Source organism: Corylus avellana, chromosome ca9 (assembly GCF_901000735.1).
Source record: "Corylus avellana chromosome ca9, CavTom2PMs-1.0".
In the NCBI taxonomy this organism is placed as follows: Eukaryota; Viridiplantae; Streptophyta; class Magnoliopsida; order Fagales; family Betulaceae; genus Corylus; species Corylus avellana.
Genome location: NC_081549.1, coordinates 4,009,553 through 4,029,225, shown reverse-complemented (window position 1 = coordinate 4,029,225; position 19,673 = coordinate 4,009,553). Strand labels below are relative to the sequence as shown.

At 35.4% G+C, this 19,673-nt stretch overlaps 4 protein-coding genes across 4 annotated transcripts in view; 1 reads left to right on the top strand and 3 right to left on the bottom strand.

The window, feature by feature from the left end:
• The first annotated feature begins 2,341 nt into the window (after positions 1–2,341).
• Positions 2,342–7,024, top strand: LOC132161778 (calcium-binding protein CBP-like). Its single transcript, XM_059571961.1, has 5 exons — positions 2,342–2,948; positions 5,462–5,508; positions 5,610–5,785; positions 5,930–5,948; positions 6,633–7,024. The coding sequence occupies exons 1-5, from the start codon at positions 2,429–2,431 to the stop codon at positions 6,735–6,737; spliced, it is 867 nt and encodes a 288-aa protein (XP_059427944.1). The 5' UTR covers positions 2,342–2,428; the 3' UTR covers positions 6,738–7,024.
• A 329-nt stretch (positions 7,025–7,353) lies between these two features.
• On the bottom strand, positions 7,354–10,869 carry LOC132191753 (alpha carbonic anhydrase 4-like). The gene is made up of 7 exons (XM_059606843.1): positions 10,764–10,869; positions 9,488–9,705; positions 8,993–9,099; positions 8,721–8,823; positions 8,134–8,292; positions 7,587–7,640; positions 7,354–7,493 (listed from the first exon to the last, which is right to left on the bottom strand). Exons 1-7 carry the CDS (start codon positions 10,867–10,869, stop codon positions 7,404–7,406), a joined length of 837 nt encoding a protein of 278 aa, XP_059462826.1. The 3' UTR covers positions 7,354–7,403.
• Positions 10,870–12,975: 2,106 nt separating this feature from the next.
• Positions 12,976–14,884, bottom strand: LOC132191752 (alpha carbonic anhydrase 4-like). The gene is made up of 7 exons (XM_059606842.1): positions 14,782–14,884; positions 14,413–14,627; positions 13,890–13,996; positions 13,609–13,711; positions 13,272–13,433; positions 13,130–13,183; positions 12,976–13,047 (listed from the first exon to the last, which is right to left on the bottom strand). The coding sequence occupies exons 1-7, from the start codon at positions 14,882–14,884 to the stop codon at positions 12,976–12,978; spliced, it is 816 nt and encodes a 271-aa protein (XP_059462825.1).
• A 2,457-nt stretch (positions 14,885–17,341) lies between these two features.
• LOC132191751 (alpha carbonic anhydrase 4-like) overlaps positions 17,342–19,673 on the bottom strand; it is a 5,790-nt gene continuing 3,458 nt past the window's right edge. The window contains exons 6-7 of the mRNA XM_059606841.1: positions 17,896–17,949; positions 17,342–17,446 (exon numbers count right to left, since the gene is read on the bottom strand). Of these exons, the coding sequence (XP_059462824.1) occupies positions 17,357–17,446; positions 17,896–17,949 (144 nt within the window). The 3' untranslated portion in view covers positions 17,342–17,356. The remainder of the gene's footprint in view (positions 17,447–17,895; positions 17,950–19,673) is intronic.

The following is a 19,673-nucleotide window of genomic DNA, read 5'->3' as shown; positions in this document are numbered from 1 at the left end:
ATTATCTAAATTGTTAGCAATTCGAACTTTATAATTGTTTGGAATCTCTACCTATAATTCACAGTACGATCTACTCTAATTAAGGTCGTCTAAAATTTTAACATTTTCAAGTAATACCTATAACTTTTTTACAAAATGTTTACACACATTATCATGTGATTGAAATCATGTTAGTCACTAAAAAAATTTTGACACTTCTATGCAGGTGTTAACAAGTTGCAAAGAGTTGTAACTCTTAACATTTTTCAAAATTCTTAAGGTATTATACTTTTGACATATGTTAACATATGATTAGTGAATGTTAAATGCTTATATAACTTTGACTTTAATCACACACGTATTAAAAGTTAGTTATAAAAAAAAGGTCCCAATTCGTGTTGACTTTAAAGATACATTAATAACAAGAAAAACTACACGAAAATTGTGACGAAATGAATTTGAAAATGTCATGACAATTTTTTTACGTCAAATACTTGACCAAATTGCACCAGCAAGAGAGAAAAATGTAAGCAATGGAGTGTGACGGGTGTCGGAAAAAATGACTCCGATGTTTAAATTAATAATGCTTAAGAGAGAAAAAAGTTTAGGGTAATTACCTTTTGTTTCCATAAAGTACGGCGCATTAGCACTTTTCTTCTATAAACTACTAACTATGACACCTGAACCAATCAAACTATCATCTTATGACAAAAGGTCCAATTCCGTTAGTCAAAATGGTTAAAATTGAAGGTCAACAGTCATGTGCAAGTCATGCACCATTTTGAATTTTTTTATTTCACTTTTGCCTTCACTTTAGACTGAGAAAATGACGCTTTTACCCTCCTAAACCCTAATCCAACACATGAAAACAATTTAAAATAAAGGCAAAAGTGGAAGAAGTAAAATTTAAAATGGAACATAACTTGCACATGAACGTTGACTGTCAATTTTAACTGATAGAAGTGGATTTTTTATCATAAGATGGTAGTTTGATGGGTCAGGTGTCATAGTTGATAGTTCATAAATTAAAGTATTAAGACGTTGTAATTCATGAAGGCAAAAGATAATTAGCCCAAAAAGTTTTGAGCTAAAGAATGACTCAATGGTTAGAGGGTGGTACAAGTACAATTGGACTAGGCCCAAGGAAGCAGTGTCAGCCCAATTTTCCAACGGACAAAACCAACCTTGAGGACGTGTTTACGTCTCACACTGTTTTTTTTTTTTTTTTTGATAGTCTCACACTGTCAGTCTGTCGCTATAGGAGAGAAAGTGTGAAAGATGCTTTAATCATTGCTAGCATTTGCCCACGCTATCCAACCAATTTGCAACAACCCTACTTGGGCAAAGTTAATTTATTACATATTAAATGTTATATATATATATATAAAATTTATCACATTGTAAATATTGTTATGTCATTTAATATTTATTAAATACAACAAAATAATGTGCCAGAAACCATCCTATGTATTTATAAAGTTAATTAGGATGTAGCAATAGATAAAACTTGTGAATGTATTGGGATAGGTATTTTAGTACAGGATCATCTAAGAGTCATATTGACCGCATGTAGTACCACAAAGAGCTTCTTAGTTGATCTTGCGGAAGTTGAGGCTTTGACAGCCATATATGCAGTTGATCTATACAAAGAGATTGACTTTTTTGACATAATTTTGGAGGGATATGCTTTACAGATTGTTAATGTGATCAAGGGGCGGGGGGGTAAAAATTGGTGCAAATTTGGTCATAAAGTTGATGGAATAAAACATAAGTTGAGCCATATGCAATTATGGAGGATTGTTCATGTGAAGAGGGATGCAAACTCAGCCGCTCAGAATCTCGATAGTGAGGTTACTGTAGGTTTCATAGATAGAGTTTGGGTTAAAAAAAATTTCAAGTTATATTTATGGTATTGTAAATAGGGAGCAGTTTATTCATTTATGAATTTAAAAATTTAAAAAAATTTGAAAGGATTTTAATCCTTTGCTTAATGAATTATTAATAAAAATTGAAATTTGTTAAAAATAAAAAATAAAAAAATAGAAACATCAACTTCAAATTATAACCATAAAATGGAAGACAGATCATATTCCTAAATTAATGCCCATGCACGTTTCACAAGCACTTTCCAATTAAATTGCTCTGACAGCTTTCAAGAATCACCGAAGAAATACCAAGTCCATAGCATTAAAAAAAATAAAAAGGCGAATCTGGTAGATCCCAAAATTTCAAGTTGAAGGGTAGCAGGAGCAAATTTCGATCAAAAAGGACAAGGGAAAAGAAGCCAAGAAAAGAAAAAATTGATGGCAGTTTGGTCATTCTACCCCGCTCTGAGCCCAAACTTATTAACTTGCAACCCCTAGTCTATTTTTTGTTTGTTTGTTTTGTAACATCTAGTCTCTAAAATCTGATCACAATTTGATTATCCCCTCACTCTCTCTACGCAAAAATGTCAGGTTACCCACAGCATCCTCCCGGCTACGGCTACGGCGCGCCTCCGCCGCCTTCGCAGCAGCATGGAAGCCAGCCGCCCTACGGCTCGGCCCCATACGGTGCACCTCCACAACAGGGCTACGCCACACCGTACGGCGCGCCACCGCCACCACAGCCTCACGGGCAGTCCCCCCCCTACGCCCCCACGGCCCAACCCTACGGCGCCGCGCCCTCCGCTCCGCCCTACGACTACAAGCCCCCCAAGGACCAGCACTCCTCCGCCTCCGCTCCAGCAACCGCCTACCCCCCATCGGCGCAGGGCTACTCCCCGTTCGCTTCGCTGGTGCCCTCGGCCTTCCCGCCCGGCACCGATCCCAACGTCGTTGCTTGCTTCCGGATGGCCGACCAGGACGGCAGTGGCCTCATCGACGATAAGGAGATGCAGAGGGCTCTCTCTTCTTACAATCAGAGCTTCAGCTTGAGGACCGTCCATCTTCTCATGTACCTCTTCACCAATTCCAACGTCAGGAAAATCGGTTAGATTCTCTCTCTCTCTCTCTCTCTAGATGGTTTTGTTTGCTTGGTGTTGTGTTGTGTTGTGAATTGTGATCTCAATTTCGCTTGGCCGAGCAAAATCCCGGCGTACCGTGCTAAATTGCGCCGGATTTGGAGGTTCTCCGATTGGGGAAGCGAGTCCGGCCAAGCTGGCAGATGAGCGTGCTCAGTGTTTGACTCGTGGCACGACCATAGGGATTCCTGATTAGCACGAAGAATGCGGTGAAATGTCCGCAATGCCCTCTCTTTTTTACCGATTTGACCTAAATACTAAATCGCCGCGTAAATTTGTTTAAATATCTATTTCCTCGTATGCGCGTGTGATGCGCGTTAACGACTTCCGGATCAAAGTCACGTGATTCCCACATGCCGCGTTCGGGTGGATGTAGTTCGTGGGCCCAATGGACGATTATGTGTTTTTTCTTCTTCTTATCATAAGAATGGACTATGGTGTTTTTTTGCCTACACTTTTACTTATCAAAAAAAAAAAAGGACTATGGTGTTTTGGTCATCCACCCCTTTTACTACACTTGGTAGTTGGTAAACCTTACCGCGTCACTTTTATGTTTCAAGGAATGAGCTGCTTATTAATGTTCTTGACGGACGGAATTATGAATTTTTATGGACAGGGCAATGAGAGATATATTACAAGAGGGGGCCAAATAATGGATGAGAAATATATTAAAATTAAAAACGAAATCAACATATTAAATTGAAGATTAAATCAATATATAAATAATAAAATTAGTATGCATTCAATGTTAAGAAAATATAAGCAAAAAAAAAAAAAAACACAAAGTAATTGCTTCTTAAAATATTTCAAATTTCAACTCAATCACCTATTAAAACGGAACTCGATGTTCTCTTATATCGTGAAAATGATTGAATTTGTACTAAACTTTGCAGCAATTTCTCTTTTGTATAAACTCATCTTCAATTTTATTGTGAAGCCTAATTTTGATAATATTCATAACTGAAAAGTGTTCTCTATAACAAAAATTTAGCTTAAATAATAAAATTTTAAAGTACATTTTTTAAAAATTTATCAAAACCGGGGGTGGCCGTGGCCATGGCCTACCCCGGTCTGTGTTTGGGTCGGTCCTTGTTTCTTGATGTAGTTTTCAAGCCAGTTATTGTGAAAGTTTTAATGAAATTCGGTAGTGGGAAAAACGTTTCATTGTAATGTAATGGCCGGGTTATATTTGAGATTGGAAAATTTGGAATGGCGTGCAATAAGTAGTCATTTTACCATGTGCAAGCCACATGAATGGTTGTTGGATGGCCGAACCACCTCCTATCACTACATGAATGGTTCAGCTCAGGCTATTGGCTAATTGGTGGTTCGGCCACTGAATCATCTCCTCTGACTGCAGAGGTGGTTTGGCCACCACAATAACCACTCTAGTAGCTTGTGCAAGCCACCCCTTCCCTCTCGTCGTAATTTGAGGCTCATATTAGACCTATTCAACCCGTGCAATATCTGGGATATCCTTTTACATGACGTGTTCTTAGGCAGGGAAATACTAGGGTGACTTGGCTACTTACTGATGGGTAAGGACGATTTTGGATCTAGTTTTTGCTTTGCTTACTTATTTATGATGCCTTTTTTATTGACCAAGTTGTGGACCAAGTCACCTTAGAAGGACTCTCTTTGGGGCCATTTGGTCACTCTACTTGAGAAAAAAAAGAAAGAAGAAAAAGTGGCTTGACAAACGGAACATCAAAGATGTTATATGCCAAAGCCAAATTCATGAGTAATGCTAAATCAAAGATGTTAAATCTGCCTGCTTATTTATGAGTAATGCTATGCTTCACACCACAATCACATTATTCTGATGTGACATGGGTTGATTCAAGGACTACTAGTCCATGCCACGTTATCATAGTGTGCTTGTGGTGTAAAGAGTAGCATTTCTCTATATTTATTATCTATTAGTAGACTTGTGGGTATTTTTCTGTGCTGCTGTTGGTCTCAGTGGCACAGGGATGTCAAAAGCTTGTGTGTGGGTGTCGGTCTTGGTGGGGGCATTATTGGAGGTTGGAGTAGGTGGGTGTGGGGGTGGTGATGGTGTATCATTGGCGATGTATGGAGGCTTGGGTTTTGTGGGTGTGGGTGTATGGTTTGGTGGAGGAGGGAGTGAAGGAGAGAGGAAACATTTCATAAATGCTTTTTTGGAAGTCATAAGCAAGGAGGGAGGGAGGGAACATTTCATAAATTCTTTTTTGAAGTGATAAGCTAATAATGACATAAAAGTAGTGATTCCAAATGGGGTTAGGCATTCTTTGAGCCTGAGTCCATTTGATTCTCGCTTTCTCTACTAAACAAAAAAATGAAAGAAAACAAAAACAATTCATTGCTGGTATTTTATCATTTTGCTTTAGAATTGCCAAAGTATTCAAGTTTAGGTTTGCTTCCTTTGAATCCAGTCATTTTCATCCTGCCAAGGTTTATTGATTTTTTTTTTAAAATTTTTTATTTGTAATTTTAATGCAGGACCTAAGGAATTCACTGCATTATTTTACAGTCTTCAGAGTTGGAGGGTGAGTATGAGTTTCAATTATCATTGACAAACAATACAATTCCTCTTTTTAAATCTAAGTATGTTTCCTAATTGTCTGCTGCTCTATTGCAATTGCTTCAGGACATTTTCGAGAGATTTGATAGGGACAGGAGTGGCAAAATTGATTCGTCTGAGTTGCGAGAGGCACTATTGAGTCTGGGATTTTCTGTCTCTCCGACAGTTTTGGATCTGCTTGTGTCTAAGTTTGATAAAACTGGAGGCAAAGGCCATGGCATTGAATATGATAATTTCATCGAGTATGTTCTATTTACTGTTTCACTTTTTGGTCGGTTGTTTGGAGACTTTGGTGCTCTTTTATTGTATATAGTTGCAAATTGAAATTGAAATTTTTATGTTTTGGCTGACTTTTTTCTTTTTTCTTTTACCAATTTGTAATGCAGGTGCTGTCTCACGGTTAAGGTAATCTCCTTCCTTTTAATTTACATTATTGTCTCTACTCTGGCGTGCCTAATGCACTAATTAGGTTGGCTCTAGGAAGGCATTTTTGCTATTTCACTTGGTTATAGTTGAAGAGGGGATTTCTTCTCTTTTGACTTCTATTTAAGTTTCTATAATTGGTTTTTATCACTTAACATTATGTCAATTTTAGTAATTGAATGTATTCAACACCACTGATGGTTCTCTAAGTTATGCATGAATGTATAAAATATTCAGAACAGCACCCAATTGCAGAAGAGAAATGCTACCCACACTCTCACTCCATGCTCTTCGATGTGACTTTTAAAATCACCAAATTCAATAGTGAATCATCGTAAATTCAATGGTGATTTTAAAAGCCATGCCAGGGAGTGTGTGTAGCATTACTTACTGTGGAATACAAGCAACTTTTCTTTCCAATACGATTTCACTACCACAAGAAGACAAGAATTTATTTTCCTTCTTTTGGTGTTGTTGCATAACTTTCATATGTGAATTATATATGTTTGTAATAAATCTCGAGAGTTTTTGAGTGCCTGAAGAAATTGAACTGTTCTCATAATTTTTCAAATGTGAAACTGCTGATGGTGGGTTGGGGCAGGTTGACCAAGAGATTTCACATATTCAATATTTGGTTTCTGAGGTTGTTAATTATTCCTCTTGCAGGGACTAACTGAGAAATTCAAGGAGAAGGATAAATCGTACTCTGGTTCAGCAACTTTCTCTTATGAGACCTTCATGCTCACTGTTCTGCCGTTCCTTGTTGCATAGGATGTTAATGCTCTTTGGATTCTGGTTTGGAGTTTGGCTTTTTGGTGTGTTTTTCCGCAACTGATATTGCACTTATATTCCTGCTTTAGTGAGAGTTCTGTATTTTCTTGTTCAATTGTAAAACTCTAGTATAAGTGTATCTATGCTCTTATATTCCAGCTTTAGTGATAACTCTATATGTTCTTGTTCTTGTAAAACTCTTGTATAAGTATTTCTATGGCTATGTAATTTGCTGGCAACATTTGGATTAACCCTACTTAAAATCTACAAGTTGATTGTCATTGTCACATCAGCATGGTGCAGTGGGATAGTGAAGGGATAATCTAGCATTACTCATTTTCTTTTGTCATTTATAGTTTGGTTGGCATTTGCAGTCTTTTTTGTTTTTTACCTCCTCTTCGTGCTTTTATGTTGCAGGTTATTATTTGTGTGAGCATTTTTGGGCTAAAACATATAAATCCAATAGCTCAAGCCTCAAAGAAGTTTAAAACCAACTATAAATTATTGCTCGATGTCATACGTGGCATAGTACATGTATAAATTATTGCACCACATTGTATATATGTTACTAGTAATTACTCAAGCTCATGTGCTATAAGATGCATTATATATATAAAACAGGAGATAATGCATTTTTTTTTTATGGTTCATAAATGTTAATTCTGCCTAAATAGAACGTCCATTCCGCCTTGGAGAATACAACTCAACTGCTATTCCATCTGATTGTTGAGTTGGCCTTGCATTTGCTTCAAATCCCTGCAAAAAGATCAAACTAGCAGTCAAGTTTCAACATCATGGAAGATTCATGACAACATATTTTGCTAGTTTTTGCTCGAAGTGAACACTTACATCATCAACGGCTTCCCTTAAGGCATGCACTTGCTCCCTTGAAACTGTTCTCACCTATAAAAGAGAAGTTCATGTCAATAGCAGCGCATCTATGGAGTAGAGTAAAGTGAAAAATACAAAATTAGTTCATGTGATTTACCTAATTTACGATTAGTTTCTTATAGTATCAACATGAACTCAAAGGTTTTAGAGGTAAGCAAAAATAATAATAATAATAATAATAATTCTTACAGTGAAATTTCGTCCACTGACTTAACATATTTCATTAGTGTGATACGAACTTAAATAGGATATGTGTCAATAAATTATTTTCTTTGATGTTTTTCACTATCAAAATCTGTTAAGTCAGTGAACGAAATTTGACTGTAAGGACTAAATTGTTCTTTTGGCATACCTTAGAAACTTTTGAGTTCATTTTGATACCACATAAAACTATTTGCAAATTAGGTAAACTATAAGGACTGATTTTGCATTTTTCCCTAAAAAAAAAAAAAAAAAAAAGAGAAGCTAAAAAACCAATATTAAAATTGTGCTTTTAGCAAAAGACCTTCTTGACTATTGTCCAAATGATGCCCTCCGTGCATGGAGGAATTGTAAGAGAACCAATGTATCTGTAATATTTTCTGCTGCCAAACTTAATATTTCCTGGGTTAACAATCCCCAATTCTCTCTCTTCTCTCCCAACTGATTTTATGTGGTGGAACAACTGGAGGGGGGAAGAGGAATAAAAAAAATCAATAAACAAGTAGACAAGCTGGGGGAATAAAGTTACAAGTTCTCAAACTAGTACTGCATATTACTCTTCTGATCTGATGCATAAATGTCAAAATTTGTATCATGCATGCACACACAAAAGTATGTGCATAGTTCTATACATCATACATGCATATAACATAGAAATGCATGCATATTTATGGATGTCCATAACCAAAACAAGAGAAAAATCATCTAAAGTACCCTTGGAAGGAAGGGACCGGGTTGGCTATACTTGGGAATAGCTTCAATAGCATTCATCTCTTAATTAACTACAGCTTAAATGAACCATGTGATGCATTTATGTCAATAGCAGGGAGATGCAGACACATCTATGGATGCATGGAAGCAAATTAAAGTGATCGAAAGCCATTTAAATACCTTGGAAAGGAAGGGATCAGGGTGACCATATTTGTAAACAATTCCAATAACAGCTATCTTTCCATTGGAGCTTTCATGAACTGCGTGAAGCTCCAAGTCATACCTGAAAACAGAATTTGCAGAAAATATATGTGAAAATCCATTAAGTCTTTATTTTTATTTTTATTCTTTTGGTACGGAAAGACAATGTGTTGAGTGGGTGGGTTTATGCATATTAGTTAGCATGGAAGATGTTGTCAATGAAAACTGACAAGGCAAACAAATTAAAGGACCTTGATCCATTGAATGTGTGCTCAGAGGGTGAGTGCCAATGACATTGCTGCAGCTTGTACTTGGTCCCATTTATGTTAATTTTCCCTGCATCCTGTTTCCACTTCACCTGGTGAAACATTCAATTTTAATTGTAAATTTGAATCAATATCAATTGACTGATGAAAGATCACATAATAGGATCTAGTGATGCACGTTTCTATAGCCTGATTTAGATTGATCATCAAATAATTGACTTGTCTTCACTAAATGATCAAGGTTAGTGATAGGAGGGGGCGACCAATTGTGGCTACTTTATTTCGATGTTACTATGGTAACACCTACTCGTTGAGAATTGCTCAGAAGAGGCTTAGACAGGAAGAAACCGTAGGCACTCTCTCAATATCAATTAACCTAACCCCACTAAGACATTAGTACATTCATGAGATTGTCGACATATAAATAAAAATACGAGTACAAAAAAGGATAACAAAATATAAACTGAAGCAACAGCTTACTACAATATCATGTCCCCTGTTCATCAGTACAGCAGGAGCTGGTTTGTAACCCCTTTTTAATTTTCCTAGAGTCGGAAAAACCTGCACCCTTTTGTTCAAAAGATCAATAGGAGACTGCATTTTTCCATTACCACAAGCTTTCCAATGTGGATCGATTTGGCCCCATTTCCTTGGCCCTTTACCAGTTCCTTCGGTGTAAGTAAATGGAGTTTCATCATCTGTCGCCCCCAAGCCAAAAATAAAATAAAATAAAGGAAAAGAAGTTCAAATTATATACATGTTAAAATGTAATGCAAGAGATAAAGTGATGGTGCTTTTGTATGTGATGAACTTGAACCACTGCACTAGGGCTTGGACAGATTAGAAGTGTGTGTAGTTTTTCCATGGTTATGCATATGATTACTCTCCATATATCATTTAACTGTAGAATCCATGCCTTAGAAAGAATTCATCACGACAAATGAGAGAAAAATGTAAAGCAATGTCATTTTTTTTTTTTCAAATCCTAAGCACAAGCAGCAAGTATAGCCAAGTCATCCAGTTTCTTGAAAGATAAGCATTATCAAGAAAAAGAAAATTCTTGCATAGAAAACGAAGTAAGAATTTTCACAGAGAGAGAGAGAGAGCATCTCCTTTTTTCTCAAACACAAAGAAAAGATGACCTGGCAATCCTATGAAAGGACAAGTGAAAGAACATTGAAACAGATGAAAAGTTTGACTCTTTCCCAAAGTTAAGTGCTGAAATTAACCAATTAATAAATCTTCAAACTGAGATCTTAGCAGTACTGATTTAAATAAACACAAATAATTCATAAAGACAACGACTTTATTACACTTTGTCTGGAAAACTGGACCTCAGCAAAGAATATTTTTGAATTAAAAGCAGAGAAAAAAAAATCTAAATCACAGCGACATCAAAGAACAGAGAGGGAGAGAGAGAGTAATGTACTCTGGCATGCAATTGTTCTAATGTGTTTCTCATTGTCCCATCATTGTTTATAAAATAACATTTCTCCAAATGTGATCTGATCAAACAAATAACTTCAAAAAAAAAAAAAAAAATGGGTGTTTTTGTCTGTATTATATATATATGCAGAACATTAAAGGAAACCATTCTTTCATTTCTCACAAAAAAACTAAGAAAACCCAACAAAGTCCTCATTAGTGATCTTCAAGATAGACTATAACAACAATGGTGTGTTTCCAGTTTCCTCATCACCAAAGACAAAAACAAAACAGAACAAAAGGCAGCAAGAGAAAGAAAGAGCGAACACACCCACTTCAGAGTCGAGAGCCGTAGAGAAGTACTGGTGGGATGAGAGAATGAGAGAAGTGAGAAAGACGAAGATGGTGGTGGGATTGGTCTGGAAGAAGATCATCATGCTTCTTGCTGCTCTTTTGGCCTACTATGTCTTAAGGAGGTGGTGATGCTTGTGTTTGAAAAATTGCAATTGCCTATGTTTTCTTGTCTCTCCATATAGCTACGTACATGTGCTCAGGGCAATCAAAAAATAAATAGAAATGCTACAGAAAGGGCCTATGGATTAACCAAAAAATTAAAAATTAGCAGTGCAGAATTTTGGGATGTTCATTGATTAGAGGGGTGCTTCGACCAAATTTAGAGCACTCACAACAACTTCCTTTTAATTTTTTTCAAATTTAGAGTGTCACACTATTTTTTTTTTTTTCCTTATTTAAATACACTTTACAATAACTTCTCTTATCTTTCTCTATTATGAGAAAATCTTCAACAAGATGTAGTGTAAAACTCCTCCCTGCAATAGAAAATTGACACGTAGCTAATAACACCAAATAAAGTAGATATGGAAACACTGAATCTTAAATATTATTTTTTTACAAAATATAAGCTTCTTACTTATCCTCACATTTTTTACAAAATTTCAACGCATTTCCTAATAAAAGGCCAAAGAGATGAGAATTAAGAGATGAGACAAATAATTTGTATTAAAATAATTAATACGGAAGCTTTCTTATACATTGGGTATCACTCTAACTAAGAGCATCTTCAACACAATAGTCAAATCTTTCATAATAGGCAAATTTAACTATTATTAGCATTTTTTTTTTTAATCTAGCAAAATAGGCAAATTATAGTCGTTCATACTAGAAGTATGGCTGTTAGTTTTTGACACAACCCGTGAATCCGATACAAATTCAATACGAAATTAAAGGGTTATGGTTAAAGTGTTTACTCGTTTAATTAAGTGAGTCGGTTTTGAGTTGTCTTATATAGTCTTATATTTATGCTTTGACACGACCCAAACTCGACACGTGACATAATGACAGACAATTTTTGACATTGACCTGCGAACCTGACACGAACCCAATACAAAATTAGAGAGTTAGGGTTGAGAGGTTTTACCCGTTTAATTAAGTGGGTTAGGTTATTGTTGACTTGTATAGTATCATACATATGCCTCGACATACGAACACAAATTATCACACCTAATTAGAAGCAATTGTTTATTTTTTTATCCCTTTCCTACTAAAGTGCTAATTAAATGATTAAATTTATCTCTTCTTATCAGCTTAAACTTTTGGAATAAATGGTGATGTAACATGGTATCAAAGCCTTTTGATGATATTGATTCATCCTAAATTAAGGTATTTGATTAAAATTATATTTCATGTATAAGCTTTATAAATAGAGTCTTTTGTATTGTAAACTTATCAAGTGAATAAGAGCAATGTAGCCTTAGGGCTTTATCATGTGGATGTAGATCATTGAGCGAATCACGTAAAATCTCATTTTTATTTTCTTTTATTATGCTTTCATCATCAATTTTTGGCCTAATCTTATTTGGTCTATTGTTGGTCCCTTGTTGACCCAAACCGATTTTTGGCCCAATGTCTTTGGCCTTTGTGGCATTGTTTAAAATCCATACCCATTTTAGCCCACAATTGGCTTTCATATTTGGACCATAGTTGGCCCATTTTTATACGGCCTTTATTGTATTGTTTAAAACTCAAGCCCATAATTAACCTCATTTCAGCCCTTTGTTGACTTTCATCTTAGCCCATAGTTAATCGTGTCTTGTGTGAGAAGCATTTAGAGTAAGTGCCTCTACAATAAATAACACCTTTTAAGTTTAGTATATAATTTCACATGCCAAGTCCAAGAGATCAGATCGTCAAAGGTGTTATTTATCATTCCTCTCAATAGGCATGGAAAAGTTTGAACCATCAAAAGCATGGAAAGTACTAGAGAGTCAAACAAATAAACCAGGAAAAAATTTCAAACTAACATAACTCAAATTAAGAAGTATAAAACCAACTACAAATTATTGCTTCATTTCATACATGGCATAGTACATGTATAAATTATTGCCAAATATCATACGTGGCATATATATTACATGTATAAATTATTGCGCCACCTTGATATGAGATTTGAGATTTATAAATATATATACAAAATAGGAGATAATGCATTTTATATGGTTCATATATAAATGCTAATTCCCTTTTCAAATAGGAGAATACAACTGATCTAGTCTTCCATTTGCTTGTTGAGTTGGCCTTGCATTTGATTGAAATCCCTGCAAAAAGAACAAACCAGCAGTCAAGTTTCAACATCAGACAACATATATATAATTAATTTATTCATAAGCACTTAATTACCTCGTCAACGACTGCCTTTAAGGCATCCACTTGCTCCTTTGAAGCCGTCTTCACCTATTAAACACAAGTCATGTGTCAATATATAGAAAGTAAAGAAGCAATAATATTAAAACTTTTTCGTGCTATAATTAGCAAAACTCACCTCCTTGAATATTGTCCAAGTGACGCCCTCAGTGCATGGAGGAGTTGTAAGAGAACCATCGTATCTGTAATACTCTTTGCTGTTAAAGTTAAGATCTTCTGGGTTAATAGTCCCCAAATCTTTCTCTTCTCCTTTCCCAATTGATTTTACCTGGTCGTACAGCTGGAGTGGGGGAAGAGGAAGAAAGAAAATCGATAAACAAGCATATATAAGCTCTTGAGCATCTTTCTTTAGCAAGCTGGTTTTCAAATGTAAGTTCTACTCAAAATTTGTATCATGCATGTAAACACATTTATAGACGTGTGAAAGCAAATTAAAGAGAAAGCCATTTAAATACCTTCGCAAGGAAGGGATCAGGGCAGCCATATTTGTAAAGAATTCCAACAACAGCAAACTTTCCACTAGAGCTTTGATGAACTACGTGAATCTCCAAGTCATACCTGAAAACAGAATTTGCAGAAAATAGATGTGAAACTCCTCCTTTAGTTTTAGTTTTTTTATTTTGTTATTTTTTATTTTTATTGTATGGAAAGACAATGGTGTTGAGTTGGGTGTAGTGTATATTAGTTAGCATGGAAGATGTTTCAATGAAAACTGAAAAAGGCAGAAACAAAGGACCTTGATCCATTGATTGTGTGCTCAGAGGGTGAATGCCAATGACATTGCTGCAGCTTGTAATCAGCCCCATTTATGATAATTTTTCCTACATCCTGTTTCCACTGCACCTGATGAAACATTCAATTTATTGTAAAATTGAATCAATATCAACTGACCAATCATAGCTTAATTAGAATTAAGGATCACATAATAGGATCTGGTTTCTATAGCCTGGTTTGTTAAAGCAATATGATTAAGTGATTAAATTTACCTCTTCCTATAAGCTTAAGCTTTTGGGATAACCGGTAATTTAATATAGTATCAGAGCTAAATGTCATGAGATCGAACCTTGACTCCGTCAATTTTCACCCCCCATTTAAATTGAATATTCACGTGTTGGGCCTCATCTATTAAAAGAAAGTTTGAGCTCACACTTGAGGGGGAGTGTTAAAGTAATATGATTAAGTGATTAAATTTACCTCTGCCTATCAACTTACGATTACAGAAAATTATAACAAAATATAGACTAAAGCCAGCAGCTTACTGCAATGGCGTGTCCGCTGTTCACCAATACAGAAGGAGCTGGATTGTATTGCCTTTCTAATTCTCCTAGATTTGGAGAAACCTGCACCTGCTCAATATCAATAGGAGACTGCCTTGCTCCATTACCACAAGCTTTCCATTGTGGATCGAGTTGGCCCCATTCCTTTGGTCCTGTACCACTTCCTTCAATGTAACTAAATGGAGTTTCATGAGCATCTGTTCCCCCTCACCCACCACCAAAAAACCAAAGGAAAAGAAGTGAGACACAATGTGAAATTCCTTTTTTTATTTTATTTTATTTTATTTTTATGTCAAAATTTATCAATTTTCTAAAAAGTCAAAAAGAGAAAGAAAGAAAGAGAGAACATACCTGCTTCAGAGTTCAGAGCCGTAGAGAAGTGGTGGGATGAGAGGATGAGAGAAATGAGAAATACAAAGATGGTGGTGGGATTGGTTTGGAAGAAGATCATCATGGTGCTTTGCTTGCTGCTCTTTTTGCCTACTGTGTCTCAAGGATGTTGGAAATTTGCAATAGCCTATGTTTTCTTGTCTCTCCAATAACAAATGTGTCAGCTACATCTTCTCATGACAATATATATACATATGTGTGTGTGTGTGTTTATGCAGAACATGCATTAAAGGAAACCATTCTTTCATATCTCACAAAAAACTAAGAAAACCCAACAAAGTCCTCATTAGTGATTTTCAAGATAGACTATAACAACAATGGTGTGTTTCCAAAGACAAAAACAAAACAGAACAAAAGGCAGCAAGAGAAAGAAAGAGAGAGCTAGAACACACCCACTTCAGAGTCGAGAGCTGTAGAGAGAAGTACTACTGGTGGGATGAGAGAATGAGAGAAGTTAGAAAGAAGATCGTGCTTCTTGCTGCTCTTTTGGCCTACTGTGTCTTAATAAGGAGGTGTTTGAAAAATTGTAATTTTAGTTTTCTTCCCTCGATATAGCTACGTACATGTGGAATATTCACTAAAAAAATTACAAATTAATCGTTATTACTATCTTTATTATGCAAAATTTTGGGGTGTTCATTGATTAGAGGGAGTGCTTCGACCAAACTTAGAGCATCAAACTATTTTTTGCTTTCCTATTTAAATACATTTTACAATAATTTCTCTAATTTTTCTCTATATATATATACTAAATAAATATTGAGAAAATCTTCAACAAGATGTAGTGCATGTAAAACTCCTCCCTGCAATAGAAAATCGACACTAGCTAATAACACTAAATAAAGTAGATAAAAAAATACCGAATCTTAAATATTTTTTTTTTTACAAAATATAAGTTCTCTACTTACCCTCACATTTTTTACAAAATTTCAACATATTCCCATGAAAGGCAAAAGAGATGAGAAATAGGAGAGGAGATATAAATATTTTATATTAAAATAATAGATAGGGAAGCTTTCATATACATTGGGGAGCACTCTAAGAGCATCTTCAACATACTAATCAAATCACTCATAATGGTCAAATTTGACTATTATTAGTCTTTTTTCATATCTAGCAGAATAGGCAAAATACAGTTGTTCATATATACTAGAAGTAGGACTACCAATTTTTGACATGACCTGTGAACCTGACACAAATCCAATACGAAATTTAAGGGTTAGTGTTGAATAGTATGGCCCGTTTAATTAAATGAGTTGTGTTTGACTTGACTTATATAATTTTATATTCATAGACACGATCCAAACCCGACACGAGACATAATGGTATGCAATTTTTGACATAACCCGTAAACCCGACATGAACCCAATACAAAATTAGAGAGTTATGATTGATGGGTTTTACCGTTTAATTAAATAGGTCAAGTTAGGGTTGACCTATATAGTCTTATACATAAGCCTCGAGACAACTTGAACCCGACATGCAAACACGAATTGTCACCCCTAACTAGAAGCAATTGTTTATTCTTTTATTCTCTCCTATTAAACTGTTGATTAACTGATTAAATTTATATTTTCCTATCAGCTTAAGTTTTTGGAATAAGTAATAATTTAACATGGTGTCAGGATTTTTTTATAAGATTGAATCACCCTAAATTAAATGATTTGATAAGATTATATTTCATGTGTAAGCTATATAAATAAAGCATTTTGTATTGTAAACTTATTTAGTTAATAGGAGCATAATATAGCCTTAAGGCTTTTTCTTGTGGATGTAGGTCGTAGATTGAATCATGAAAAATTTCGTCTTTATTTTCTTTTATTCCGCTTTCATATTCAATTTTTGGCTGTTTGTTGGCCCAATCATTATTTTGGTCTATTGTTGGTCCCTTATTAACCTAGACTGATTTTTGGCCCTTTGTTGGCCCAATGTCTTTAACCTTTGTGGTATTGTTTAAAACCCAAACCTATTTTAGCCCACAGTTAGCTTTCATATTTTGATCATAATTGGCCCATTTTTGTATGGCCTTTGTTGTATTGTTTAAAACTCATGTCCATTTAAGACCCATAGTTGACCTTATTCAACCTTTTGTTGGCTTTCATCTTGGCCCATAATTAGCCTTGTATCGAAGAAGAAAACATGTCGGTGTGTGAAGCATTTAAAGGAAGTGCTTTTACAATAAATAACACCTTTAAGTTTAGTATATAATTTCACATGCCAAGTCCAAGAGATGAGATCGGCAAAGGTGTTATTTATCATTGCTCTCAATAGGCATGGAAACGTTTGAACCATCAAAAGCATTGCCAATTTTTTGTTTGCGTTAATAGAGGCTAAACCCATCCAAACAAAAAAAAGCATTGGTTATTTGTAAATTTTTTGTATCATGACATATAGCATAAATCTCCTTTCAGTGAAAATTAACAAATAACATATATATACTCAAGCTCATGTGATATGAGATGTATTAAATATATAATAGGAGATGATGCATTTATATGGTTCATAAATGTTAATTCCCTTTTCAAATTATGGAAGCCTAAGTAGAACCTCCATTCTCCCTTGGAGTATAAAACTCAACTCCTATTCCACCTGACTGTTGAGTTGGCCTTGCATTTTCTTCAAATCCCTGCAAAAGGAACAAACCGGCCAGCAGTCAAGTTTCAACATCAGGGAAGATGTATCATGGCGACATATTTCTACATGGAAATTAGCTTCAAATTCAATCCCTTGGTTATACAAAACAAACACAAGCAAGATAGTTTTTGCACCAGAGCCTACATCTTTTGCTAGTTTTTATCCACTTTATCCAGTGGCTTTTATACATCTATTATCATTATTATACATTCTAAAGTGACACAAACACTCACAGCATATATTGGCTTCCCATTTCTGTTTTAATTTTTAGCTTTAACCCAAATTAGTTATCAATTTTGAAAAAATTTATTACAACATCAGCAGTAAGGATTTTCAGTACACTCAGCCAAAAGTGAAAATATAATAATCTCACTCTTCCTTGAGTTTGTTTACTTCAGCACACCCTTGATTTGTTCAAAGTACTTATTCATAAACACTTACATCATGAACGGCTTCCCTTAAGGCATGCACTTGCTCCCTTGAAACCGTCCTCACCTATAAAAGAGAAGTTAGTGTCAATAGCAGTGCGTCTATGGAGTAGAGTAAAGAGAAAAATGCAAAATTAATCCTCGTGGTTTACCTATTTTACTATTAGTTTCCTATAGTATCAAAATGAACTCAAAGGTTTTTGAGATAAGTAAAATAAAAAAAAAAAAAACAATTTGTTGCTTATAATCGAATTTCATCCACTGGCTTAACAGATTTTATTAGTGTGACACTAAGCTTAAATAGGATACGTGTCATAATTTTATTGGTTTTGACGTTTTACATTATCAGAATTTATTAAGTTAGTGGACGAAATTTGACTGTAAAATGTAAATTGTTCTTTTGGCATACCTGAGAGACATTGGAATTCATTTTGATATCACATTGAGCTATTTGCAAATTAGGTAAAGTATAAGGACTGATTTTGCATTTTTTTTCTTAATAAAAAAGGTAAAAGAACCAATATTAAAATTGTGCTTTAATTTAGCAAAAGACCTTCTTGACTATTGTCCAAATGACGCCCTCAGTGCATGGAGGAACTGTAAGAGAACCAATATATCTGTAATACTTTCTGCTACCGAACTTAATAACTCCTGGGTTAATAATCCCCAATTCTCTCTCTTCTTCTCTCCCAACTGATTTTATGTGGTGGAACAGCTGGAGGGGGGAAGAAGAATAAAAAAAATCAATAAACAAGTAGAGAAGCTGGGGGAACAAAATTACAAGTTCTCAAGCTAGACTTGATTCATTCATAGTGCATATTACTCTTCCGATGCATAAATGTCAAAATTTGTATCATGCATGATGCATGATGCATGCACACACAAAAGTATGTGCATACATAGTTCTATACATGCATATAACATAGAAATGCATGCATATTTATGAATGTCCATAACCAAAATAAGAGAAAATCATCTAAAGTACTTGTGAATAGCTTCAATAGCATTCATCTCTTAACTACAGCTTAAATAAACCTTGTGATGCATTCATGTCAATTGTCAATAGCACGTAGATGCAGACACATTTATGGATGTGTGTAGGGCTGGCAATTTTGACACGACCCGACAACCCGACACGAACACGACACGAAATTAGCGGGTTTGGGTTTACATTAAACGGGTTTGGGTCATAAACGGGTCGACCCGTTTATGAGTGCTTAACGGGTCGTGTCACGGGTCAACCCGCGGGTGACCCGCCAGACCCGTTTGTCTTTTTTTTTTTTTTACTTAAAAGAATTAAAGAAAAAATGAAAAAGTAAAAACAGCACAGAGAGGCTAAGAGCCATAGATTAGATCGTGAAGCCTCCAGTCCAGATCTAGAATTATAAACAAAAACCCATTCGGCCATTCCTCAATTTCCTCCCTCTCGGCCTCACCGGACCTCACACCACCGCCCACGCCACTTAACTTCTAACTATTAAGTGATTTGGTATGGCTAGCCTGCTAGGAGTTTAATTTTAAGAGATAATTGCTAAAAATATTATTATTTTATTTAAAAACAAAAAAAAAAATCATTTTTTAAGTTAAACGGGTAAACGGGTCGTGTCGACCCAGCACGACCCATTAGTTTAAACGGGTCTCACGGGTCGTGTCGTGCGACCCGTGTGAAACCCGGGTTCGAGTCGTGTCGGGGGGTCCGACCCGTTTAATAAACGGGTCGTGTTTGGGTCTTTGTTAAACGGGTCGCGGGTCGTAAACGGGTCGACCCGCGGACCCGTTTTGACAGCCCTA